Here is a 12714-nt window from a genome sequence, read left to right on the forward strand (position 1 = left end):
AAGGGTTAATGATATTTTTTTAACTACCTTTATCTTTTATTTATTTATTTGATTTATATCCCGCCCTACCCCACCGAAGCGGGCTCAGGGCGGCTTACAATACAGAGATTCTAACATAGAATTCAAATTTTAAATATAATAGCAATTTACATAGTTAAGAAATTAAAACATTAAAACATTAAAAACAGTGCATCAGTCCAACAACGTACAATCTATACACTTCCTTCGGTATTTTGGTAGTTTGGTGGTTTGGTGCCGGTCAGTTATAGGCCAACCGGAAGAGGACTGTCTTACAGGCCCTGCGGAATTGTCTGTGTCTGAGGAAGGAGGCATATATGCTTGCTGCTTGCCATTTGTTCAGATTCCCCAGCTTGATAGCCAATGGTATGGGAGTTGTTACATGGTGATGCTTTGCCCTTAACTGAGTACAGCAGTACTAACAAAATGCCAGCTAAGTCTTTTAGAGAAACAGTGAGGAAGTAGTGAAGGCACAAAAACAGATTTGTTAAGACAAACAAGAAATGAATGATCAACTGGAAGCCACATCCTAGTTTTGCAAATTAACCCCAGTTAAAAGAAACCATGGTTTTATGTTGAATGAGCCTGTATTTGATGTCATTGCAATTCTGTATGCTTCAGTTTCTTAAATTAAGAGTCTTGTTGTCTAAAATGGAAATGGAAAGAATGGAAATGGAAGGAATGAACTCTAGTAACATAACCATCTCCACTTCTCTAAATTTTGTAATTAATATTGCTAAATTCCTCCAGATAATACTTAAATACAGTAATGTTCCATAAAAGCTTGGTTTTTAGTGTATGTTGGTTTTAGTTTTAAAGGTAAATACATAGAAAGTCAGTATCTTGATCTGTATATGATAGGATTAGACGTCATTATACTATATTTTCCTTTATTGTTAGGCTGTTGTTTCCTTGAGCTGTGCTGTTTCTTACTTGTCAGTTTCCTACTTTATCATTGAACTAGTGAATGCGAGAAATCCCAAGCTTAACTAATTGGCACACATCCTGCCTTCCTAATTTTCATTTGCCTCATAGGGCCAAACTGCATGTTTTATAATAGATCTTTGATTAACAATGCAGTCCTAAACCGTTTATACCCTTCTACTGAAGTCAGTGGATTAGAAGGGTATAATTCTGTTTAGGATTGCACTGTGAATATCTCCACATATAATGCCTTAAAGCAGATTGCGGGGAGGGGGGGGGTGCGTCAAATTTGACTGACTCAAAGTGGTGCCAGTCTCATGTAGATTACACAGAAAATTATTTAAATTTAACAATATTTTGCGTGTAACAAACACAGGAGGAAATTCTATATCTAACACCTAAGCTTCATCATATGTAGGAGATTGGATTTATGATGTTAAAAAGTTTACTTTAAAGCAGAGATAAGGGGCTGTTAATTTGATTAGAACAGTGGTGGTTTGAAGTTTTAACACAGGGTTGTCGAACTCATTTGTTATGAGGGCTGGATCTGACATAAATGAGACCTTGAGGGGCCGGGCCGTATCGCGTTGGGCCAAGCCATGTTGGGTTTGGCTGAGCACACATGGCCATGTGTGTACCTATTTAAGATTAGGTAGCAGAGATATAAATTTTGTAAAGAACACAAACACAAATATATATTTTAAAAAACTTAAAACATGTTTAAAATGTTAGCACTTACTGGTCTTAAGGATGCTTTCTTTGTATTTCTCCCATGGGATCCAGGGAACTGGGCAAAGGAAGCTCTGGCTCTTTCCTTCCTTCCCCAGGGGACTGTTGGGGGGGGAGGAGCCTCAGCAAATGGAGAAAATAGAGGTTTTGCTCTGTAGCTCCTGAGCAATTGAGCAAGCCTTGCAAAGCAAGCTGTGATGCAGAAGGAAACCAGATATAGAGAGAAGGACGCAGCTGACAGCCAGTTGCTTGGGGGTCTAATAGGAGCCCTCTGGGGGCCTGATTCGGCCCCCAAACTGTATATTTGACACCCCTGTTTTAACATTTTCCCCATGATCTTTTCCCCAGTCAGAATCCCCTCCCACCAAAGCATTTCTTATTCCAGTCTTAGGGGAGTTTTCAAAATCCTAATATAACCCTTCCTCCTTTCCTGAATTCTATTTGACAGTGAGAAAGATTCACTCAAGGCTTTAGGCTACGAGGCTATATAGATTTAATAAGATCATCATCCTGATCCAAGCAAGAAAAAAGTATACTGAGCAAGACTCAAAGTTTCTTTTATAGGATAAAACAGACAAAGGTCACGGTATAGAATTCCAACATAAAGTTCACCAATTCTGTCCTTAAACATAATTCACTCCTTTCAAAGTACATCTTGCATTACAAATTCCCCACATAAAGTACAGTTGGTCCTTCGGTGCAGAATTTCATCCTGTGGTTATTTTACTTAGCATGTTCTAATTAAGATTAAATTTATTTCTGTATATTCTAAGGCAACTTACTTTTTCACCTCTAAGTTCTAGTATCTCAGCTTTATTATGTTCTTTTCAAACAGTCAGATGTTTTGGTGATGTACAAAGGCCATTAGTTTAAGATCTTCTTTGTGATCTCTGTGCTTCACCCCTCTGGAAAAAGCACCAGCGCTGATCCCTGATCGGTACTACCAAAGTCCAGGATTTTTCGTGCCCCGCCCTCCACAGGCATGCGTAATAGCCCCAGTGCGCATGCTCACAGAGCGTGTGCAAATATCCCGCCAATTCCTTTTTGACCGCCGCATCAATCAGTTGCATGTCGGACTTCTCCGGTTGGTACTTACCTTACTTGTTTCTCCGGTTCCTCATTCTTTCTCCATTCCTGTTTACAAAAAAAAAGTTAGAGACTTTTACCCCTTTGGGGTCCCCCCCCCATCCTCGTTCCTATGTTTTCGGAGCTTATGGACAGGCGCTGGGGGTTCTTTAAATGCTGCCTCAACTGCAGAAGCAAGATCCTCCCCCAGACGGACACTCACTATGCTTATTGTGCCTCGGGGAGGGACATCGCGTCGACTCCTGCCACCACTGTTCTAAATTCTCTAAGCAGACTAAAAAGAACAGAGCAGCAAGGCTCTCGACGGCCCTCATGAAGTCAGCCCTTGCTCCACAAATAGTGGCTATGACTTCGACAGCGACACCGTATCAACCCCGTCGGCATTGATGGCTGAGTCGACATTGGTAGCGAGTCAACCGACGCAGCCACTGGCTTATACTGACCGCCCCTCTAAACGTGCGGGCTCGGTATCTCGCTCCGAACCTTCTACCCCCGCTAAAAGAGCTAAAGGGGAGAAATATGGTCATGAGGAGCATAAGAAACCTTGGAAGGAGAAATGCAGAAATCAGGAGAGGCGTACCCCTCTCCTCTGTCGAAGAGAAAGTTGAACCCGATGGTCATCCCAGACTTACTGCCTAAGAAGCTTCTAGCTTCCCTGGTTCAACCAAATAGCTCCTCGGGCCTGGATGACACTCGTCCGATCTTGCTCTCCAGCTCCGACCTGGAGATCGATCTGACTCAGAAGTCAACTCCTTCCCGGCCAGCCTCGCAAGAAAGCAGCGATTCCGGCTCAACATCGGGACAAGGTGCCTCACTGCCAAAGGTCTCTGAGTTGACAGGTGCTTCTGAGAAACATCCATCAGACAAGACTTCACAGCCTTCGGATGAGTTTCGTTGGCCTATGCCTCCGCCTAACTGGGATTCCCGCCATTGGACCTACCCGTTCAGAGGGTTTCTGTTCCATTCGCCATACCTACTGTACCCACCTTGCTCGATGGACTGGGACCAGCGGTCGGAAGCATCACATCACTCCCGAACGTCCTACTGTTCGCCGCTGAAACGGGCAGAGCTATCGAACCGACTTTGGTACTGAAGCCGGTCAACAAGCAGCGCTCCAAGTTGCGGGACATACAGAAATCTCTGGACCCCATCCCTGATGTTCCACACTTACCTGAACAGTCTGAGGATAGCGATCATTTTTCACGTTCTATGTTCGAATCAGACGACGAAGGTCAGTCAGAGCAACATCATACAGACTCCTCTCCGGACCTGAAGACTGCTGAGGACCTTCCAATCTCTCCCTCAGAAGAGTTAAAATCATATGGAGAGCTAGTGAAGAGGATGACTCAAGCCTTTTAATTTCCTATAATACAACCACAACCAGTCATTGATGACACAGTTTTTGACATTTTGCAGAAAGACACCTCTATGGCTGTGGCTCTCCCAGTCACCAAAGTTATTCTGCAAGCAGTTAAAGAGCCCTGGCCTAAGCCTGCCTCCCCTATCGCTTCGAGGAAAATGGACCATATGTACCATGTCCAGGAACATGGTGCGGAGTTTTTGTTCAAGCACCCACATCCTAACTCAGTTGTGGTGTTTTCCTCATCCAAGGCAAAGAAAACACACTCTACTCCACCAGACAAAGAAGGCAAGCAAATCGATAATTTTGGCAGATGATTTTACTCCGTGGGTGCCTTGGGTGTCAAGATTTCTAATTATGCAGCCTGCATGGCCAGGTACCAGTACTCCCTTTGGGAGCAGCTTTCTCCTCTGTTGACCTTGATCCCAGATGATAACCGCAGTTCAGCTAAGAAATTGCAAAAGGAGGGTCTGCTCCTCACCAGACAACAACTAGCAGCCTCCAAGCATATGGTGGATACGTCTGCAAAAACCCTTACTTCTGCAGTTACTTTTGAGACGTCATTCATGGCTTCGGGCTACTGCACTCCATCTTGACACTAGGTCCTGGGTTGAAGATCTCCCCTTTGAGGGGGAAGGACTTTTCAGTTCCACCACAGATATGGTCCTGCAGGAGATGGACAAAAGTATTAAGAATTCCAGAAGCCTGGGTGTCCCACCCCCATCCCGCTCCACCAAACCTCATTCTTGGTTCAAGCAATGGCCCAAAAAGCCTTACCAGGCGAAGTCTCCGGATAGGTCCTGGAAGCCACATCCTCCTCAGCAAGACAATAGGGGTTCTTACCCTTCTGGATCTAAAAATAAGTTCACGCCGTCGACATCTCAATCCAAGCCTAAGGGCAATCGCTCTCATAAGCAGGGCCTTTGACTCTGGCCCTCGGGCCATCCCTTCCCTCCCTCGATTCACCAAACCACAGGCAATTTCTTTGTTTTGCTATAGGCAAAAATCACTTTCAACAAAAATCCCTTCCATTTGGCCTTTCGACGGCCCCCAGGGTCTTTACAATGACTATGGTAGTTGTAGTGGCCTACCTTCGGTTGCAAGGAATTGTGCTGTTTCCCCATATAGACGACTGGTTGGTAGTAGCCAACTCCAGGCAGTGCCTGCTGAATCATCTGAATACTACCCTAGCCTTACTGAACGAGCTTGGTCTTCAGGTGAATTCAGAGAAGTCCCATCTAATTCCTACCACACGAGTGCAGTTCATCGGAGCAGTGTTGGACACCTCACTCCATTTGGCTTTTCTCCCAGATGCCAGGGCGCCAGACGACATCACCCTGGTCGAACAGTTGCAGGGCACGGGTCGAGGGACTATCGTCCAGATCCAGCATCTGCTGGGCCTGATGGCAGCCACAATGAGTGTCCTACTAGCAAAGCTAAGAATGCGGACACTACAGCTCTGGTTCCTCAGACACTGCAGGTCTATGATGGATCTGCCGAACAAGCTGGTGCAAATCCCACCCGCGGTTCTCCACTCTCTGACCTGGTGGAGGATAAAAGCTAACCTTTTCACCTGCCGCTCCCCTTGGTGACAATAACGACAGATGCCTCCCTGTGGGGATGGGGAGCACATTTGCAAGAGCTATGTATCGGGGGTCCATGGGCCCTGGCCCTTGCCACCCATCACATCAATGCCTTGGAACTCATGGCTGTTCAGTTGGCCATTCACTCTTTCAGACCACTTGTGGCGGGGTGGACTGTAGCAATTTTCACAGACAATACGACAGCCATGAGCTATGTAAGGGGGGACAGTTTCCAGGAAGCTTTGTGTGTTGGCGATGCAGATCTGGGAAGAACGCATGCAGATGCAGACCTTAATAGCTGCTCACTTGCTGGGAGAGCTCAGTGTCCAGGCGGACTCTCTGAGCAGGGGGGCTGCTTCACCACACGAATGGGAGATGAACTGGTTTTACCTATCTCCACTGTTTCATTGGTGGGGCCATCCTCCCATAGATGTCTTTGTCACAGAGGAGAATCACAAATGCGAAATGTTCTGCTTCAGGGGAGGAGTAGGGCAGGGATCGCTGGGGGATGATCTACTTCTCCCTTGGACAGGCAAGTTTCTCTACATGTTTCCTCCTTTACCCCTTCTTGTAAAAGTGGTGCACAACCTGGCAAGAGAGCGCCTAGACTGCATTGTGATTGCTCCCTGGTGGCCGCGTCAGAGCTGGGTTCTGTTCCTCCTCAATCTGGGGAGTGGGGCTCATCGTATGTTTCCAGCAGAGCCGGACCTTCTGCTAGCTCATCGGGGCAGTCTTTTTCATTACGACGTTCTCCACCTAAAGTTAACAGCCTGGAGGCTCAACTCCCAGCTTTCCCAGACAGAGTAAATCATGTCCTGATCAACAGCAGTAAACCCTCCACTCATTGCTCGTATGCAGGAAAGTGGGCTAGATTAATGGGTTTTATGGATGAGCGAAGTGTACTTGCTCACACTGCGGACCTGAGTCATGTGTTTGAATTTTTGTTGTCTTTAGTAGATGCTGGCCTTAACCAGTCTTCTGTTAGAGTTTATTTGGCGGCCATTTCTGCTCATCATGACTCTGTAGAGTCATGGTGCTGGACAGGCTTTCAAGAAAGCCCTTTGAGCCAGTGGCTTTGTGCCTGTTGCACCTTCTTTCCTGGATGACTGCCTTTCTGGTCTTAATTACCTCGGCCAGGAGACTGGGTGAACTGGTGGCTCTGAGGTGTGATCCCCCTTACATTTTGTTCTCTGACGAAGGGGTATCCTTAGCACCGGATGTTTCGTTTTTGTCTAAACTGGTGTCTAGTTTCCACTTGAATTTGGAAGTTACATTACCTACCTTTAATGTCGCACCTTCCTCAGATGAGGAGCGGTGACTTCATGTGTTGGATGTTAAACAATCGTTTTTTCTGCATCGCATGAAGACTTACAGGAAGGACCCGAACCTGTTCGTCTCTTATGCGCCTCCGACATTGGGACTTAAGGTCTCTTCCTAGCAGCTCTCTAAATGGATTTCAGAGACCATAAAATTTTGCTATTTGTTAGCCAAATGACCACTTCCCGGTCCAGTTCGGGCTCATTTCACCAGGGCTATGGCTACATCCACAGCATTCCTCAAGCATTCTTAAGGGTGCCTCTTTGACAGACATTTGTGCAGCCACGACTTGGGCATTGCCACATGTCTTTGTGAGACACTATGCCCTGGACATCAGGAGGCAACATAAAGCTCGGCTGAGTAACCTGGTTCTGTAATCGGCTCTTTTTGCTTGACCGCCAGCACCCACCACCAGGTAAACCTTGCTTGCTAATCTCCCAGAGGTGTGAAGCACAGAGACCACGAAGAAGATAAACAGGTTGCTTACCTGTAACTTATGATCTTCAAGTGGTCATCTGTGCATTCACACCACCTGCCCTCCTTCTCCTCTGCTGCCGGTCATGCCTTAGACTGGCGGCAGTCAAGGGAACTGGTGGGATATCCGCGCCTGCTCCATGAGCATGTGCATTGGGGCTATTATGCATGCCTGCGGAGGGTGGGGCATGAAAAATCCCAGACTTTGGTAGTACCGATCAGGGATTGGCGCTGGTGCTTCTCCCAGAGGTGTGAATGCACAGATGACCACTCGAACATCATAAGTTACAGCAACCTGTTTTTCATATGTATATGTCTTGATAACAAAATGCCAGTAACTGTTGTTTTAACACTTTTTAGGCCACAGCCCAAATGGAGGAACGGCTGACTGAGTTTATTGCATCTAATGCACCAGAGAATGTGCTGCAACTAGCAGATGGGGTCCTAAGCTTTATTCATCATCAAGTTATTGAGTTGGCCAGAGACTGTCTGGATAAATCACATGAAGGACTTATTACTTCTCGGTACTTTTATGAGTTGCAGGAAAACCTTGAAAAACTCCTACAGGATGTAAGTACTCCAGCAGTGGATAATAACTTTTGCCTTGGTGTTTATATAGCATGGTCTAATGTGTCAAATAAGATACCCTGAATGTCAACGAAGAAACCAGTTAGCCTGGATTATCTAGTTCAGGGTATCAAACATTATGGAAACCATTATAAGTCTCTGGGTCAGAAGAAGTAGAAGGTTATCCAATTAGGACTGTCTTATTGCAAGATGGAAGTATTCCTGAGTCAGCCCCCTCATAATCCATACCACAGTGTGCTGAGAGCAAAAGGAAATAAGATGCATCACACAGGTGAAATCAGATGAAATAGTTTTAGTTAGATCAAGTAAGAGAGCCAATCTGTATCTAACCGAAGAAGAAAATATTTCTTCACCCCAAGTAATGGATAATTATTTATCCTCTGTACATGAAACAGAACCAGTAAGCTGGGATGTAACCATCTTTAGTTGTGCAGCGTCCTAGGTGAAGGGTGAGGAGAAGGGTGGCTGTGCAGAGAAGAAACCCCACATTTTATGGTGGAAGAAATTTTTCTTCTCAGCACTCTCTCTCCATTCGCTTCTGAGATTCTATATTAGGGTAATAATAGAAATTGCCAAAGCAGGATTCAGACTGTACTCCAATATGTGGTAACATCATGCTTATTACAGTGCAACTGGTTATTGATATGCTGTGCCCTGTCCGCCGATAGTGCGTTTTATTTATTGTTTTCACTGTTAATTTTAAAATGGTGTTTTAAATTCGATATGTAGGTTTTTATTGCTGTTTTTATGTGTTGTGATCCGCTTTGAGCCCATAACGGGAAAAGGCGGAATATAAGCCTATTAAAAAAAAAAAAATATGTGACCATTCTTCCCATCCTTAAATGCTTCCTGCTAAAGAAGAACTTCCTTGTCTTTGCTTATTATCTTTGGCAACCAGTGGCTATTCATAGAATCTATCTGCTGTCTACAAAACCAACTAGACTTATCCACTTGATGTCTTTTCCTACCTCATGCCATCTTTCTACGACAAGGGTTGCATTTGGGGATTTAGTTACCATTTCTTTACTTTCCCCCTTACAATATTATTATTTTAACTGAGAGAGAGAAGTTTTGACCTAAAGCAAGATGGCTTATGTGCTAAAGTGATGGAGGCTGCATCTTTAAAGCTAGGAAGAGGGGCCCATGGCACTGCAGAAGAACACTTAATGCAGTTCTGTTGCTAGCATTTCAAGTATTAGATTGCAAGATAGACCCATCTTTGTTGATGAGCTGCTCAACCAATAAGACGGTAGTGACTTTGAGGTTCCAGTGGTCTAGCATAAAGAAGCTCCCTATATTGATAGTCCTACCTGAAATGTAAAATGCAGGATACTTTATTTTAAATATTTAGGACCTGATCAGTCTTTCACAACTTGGAATGTTGTGTAAAGGCATACATATTGGTAGTGTAGTGTGTCAGGCAGGATTATTTCTTCCATCTTCTATTTCAGCATGTTTAACAAGGTATAGAAGTTGAATGGGGGAGCTGATGGTATTTAATTGTTTTTCTAAAGTGGTTTCATCTCATCACTTTCCTAAAAGCAGTCACAAAGATTAGTTAGTGGGAGTGAAGATAATAATGGATAGCTGCTAATGTACTGAAAAGGACAGGACAAAGAAGATTCACATTATAAGACTGATGAAGGAAAACAAGATGCTTTTCTTTCCCCTGGTCTTCTTTGTTTTAAAGAAAAAATGATTTTTTAAAATTATTTATTAGTGCTTGGCCATTGCTCCCTCAATTACCTTTTCACCAAAAGATGGATTAGACACTGGGCAGTAACTGGCCAGCTCTAACGATTGCATCCTTAAGGGAGCTGGGGAAACAGCCTTAAGAGAGAAAGAAATTAATAATTTGTCTCAAAGGGCCACTTTGTGGCATGATTTTACCAGCCACAACAGACAAGGATCCAAGGAGCAAGTAGTTGGCTTCACAGCTGTCAGGATCCTGTCAATGTCCTCAAGGGTGAGCAGACCAAAATTGTCCAAAAAAGAACTAGACAGTGCAAGTAGAACCACAATCCCACTACTGTGATCAAATTCAGCTGTCATCTCCAGGCAGAGATTAGAGACTTTGTCCACAAAAAATTCACAAATTAACCACAGTTGAGAGCCAAATCAATATCAGTTTTAGTATACTCTAGAGGGTTGGGGGCGAGGAACCCTCTCCTCCAATTTTTTATTTAATTCCCCTTCGTTGTGACCTGTCTTGTGTTATGACTAGAAACATCCCAGATTTCTTATAATAAAGAGTTTGTGTTAATTCGGTTTCATTCCAAATACAGTTGCAGTTTCATTCAAAACCAAAGGCATATAAAGGGGATCAGTAATTCAGGCCTGTAAAACAGGAATATCATCCAGCTTCAATTAAGTGGTCTGAATTCTGATTGATTTCAACGGAGAGAGCTAAGTAAGGCATACTAAAAATCTTTCTGATTGATTTTAATTGTAGCTGGGATGTAGAAGCACTTAGCTGTTAACAGTTAACTGTTAGTTAACAGGCTTATATCCTCTTTTTCTAAAATCTTTTAAACTGTGATGCATACAGTCCTTTTGTGAGATAGTTTCAGTTTTTACTACTTATAAGATTGTATTGCAAGTATATTTATCAGATTTTAAAAAATGAAATAAATAAAAATGAAAAAAATTCATTTTCTTTTATCACAGTATTCCAGTTGAATCTTTTCACTAAAGCAATAAAATAATACCCATATTTATATCATGGACATTTTTAGTGGAACAAAATAGAAATGAAGGATTTGGATAAGTAATAATCAGCACACTGAATTAACTAGAAAGCATAACATGCCTGTTTAGTTTCTAAATATATTTATTAAGATTTTGTTTCAAATAGATGAAGAATTTATAGATATTTCTGAATGTGGACAAAGTACTAGGTTGACGTACTGAGTGTTAGTAAATGTATACACAGTACATGGTATACCATATTGAAAATGAGAAATGCTGATTAGAATTGCTGTTCTTAATACGATTTTAGGTGAAAATGTATTGGTTCTTGTCTTCCAACTTTGGCTCACTCATTCTGTATCTATGTGTCAGCTCAATTACTGAATCGTGACTTGAATATCACTGCTGTCGGTCCTGCTAAACCCCAGGGGAGGACAGTGGTTTTAATTTCAGGCCCCAATAGCTAGAGTTAGTGATGGATGAATCTTTCAGATAAGGGAATCACTTAATATATTGAGCATTGCCACCTCCTGTATATGTGTCACTGAAAATAGCTTGGTTAAATAAATGAATAGCACTAGCTTTAGCCCATAGCCCTCACATATTCCCCCCTCCCTTCCTCAAGGAATGGGAGAAAAACCTGAAATGTCACCAGCAACCTTCAGATAAGTATGTTGTCATTGAGAACTGATAATTAGATGGTATGCATCATATCAAGGAGTGATAGGCAGACCTGGAGACTGGCAAGCCTAGTAGAAATAGTTTTAAATATTTAAAACATTGGTGTTTCTTCTTAAATATACTATCTCATAATAATTTTACTAAGTTTATGAAGTTTAATTTTATTCCTGGAGGATTGATTAAAACAATATTTTTACTTTTTAGGTTTATAAGGTTTCAGTCTAAATTTATCAAAGTGAAATAATCTTGCGTTGTTGCCTTTACTACAGGGTTGGGGAACCTTTTTTCTGCTAAGGGCCATATGGATATTTATAACATCATTCGCGGGCCATAAAAATTATCAACTTAAAACAGTGCTCCACCAAGGGAGCATGATTCAGGCCAGCAAAATTAGAAGAAGAAGAAGATATTGGATTTATATCCCGCCCTCCACTCTGAAGAGTCTCAGAGCGGTTCACAATCTCCTTTACCTTCCTCCCCCACAACAGACACCCTGTGAGGTGGGTGGGGCTGGAGAGGGCTCTCCCAGCAGCTGCCCTTTCAAGGACAACCTCTGCCAGAGCTATGGCTGACCCAAGGCCATGCTAGCAGGTGCAAGTGGAGGAGTGGGGAATCAAACCCGGTTCTCCCAGATAAGAGTCCGCACACTTAACCACTACACCAAACCGGCTTAGTAAAACTTAGTAAAATTATTATGAGATAATGCAAATAATTGTTTTTCTATTTGAAGTCATGTGGGGAGAGCCTAATCTGGCACGCACGCACGCATTGGCCCACCGCCCTAGGCAAATGCATAGGTCCAGGGCTTTTTTGTAGAAAAAGCCCAGCAGGAACTCAGTAGCATATTAGACCACATCCCCTAATATTAGCATATTAGGCCCCACCATCTGGGATAATCAAGTGCAAACTGAACTGTGACAGTAACTTTTCCAGGCCCTGCAGCAATTCTGGCCAGCCAGCCAGGCCCCAGGGAGGCCGCTGCACAGTACATCTGGGCCCTCTGATCCCTGCCTGGCCCTGGGGAGGCTTCTGCACAGCGCAGCTGGGCCCCGTGATCTTTGCTGGCCAGCCAGGCCCTAGGGAGGCTGCCACATGGCTCGGTTTGGCCCAGCAATCCCTGAGGGCCACACCAAGTGACCTCGAGGGCCGTATATGGCCCTCGGGACAGAGGTTCCCCACCCCTTCTTTAGAGGAAGGTGAATTCCTGAAATGCCTTATAATTATGGCATTGGATTACAGAATATATAGTTAATTTAAAAGCTGTAT

At 43.7% G+C, this 12714-nt stretch overlaps 1 protein-coding gene across 8 annotated transcripts in view; it reads left to right on the plus strand.

The window, feature by feature from the left end:
- MAST2 (microtubule associated serine/threonine kinase 2) overlaps window positions 1-12714 on the plus strand; it is a 424890-nt gene that overhangs the window by 312504 nt on the left and 99672 nt on the right. For all 8 annotated transcript variants that reach the window (XM_060231742.1, XM_060231744.1, XM_060231743.1 and 5 more), the window contains one exon: window positions 7852-8061. In XM_060231742.1, coding sequence (XP_060087725.1) covers window positions 7852-8061 — 210 coding nt within the window. The remainder of the gene's footprint in view (window positions 1-7851; window positions 8062-12714) is intronic.

Source organism: Heteronotia binoei, chromosome 2 (genome assembly GCF_032191835.1).
Source record: "Heteronotia binoei isolate CCM8104 ecotype False Entrance Well chromosome 2, APGP_CSIRO_Hbin_v1, whole genome shotgun sequence".
NCBI classification, from domain to species: domain Eukaryota; kingdom Metazoa; phylum Chordata; class Lepidosauria; order Squamata; family Gekkonidae; genus Heteronotia; species Heteronotia binoei.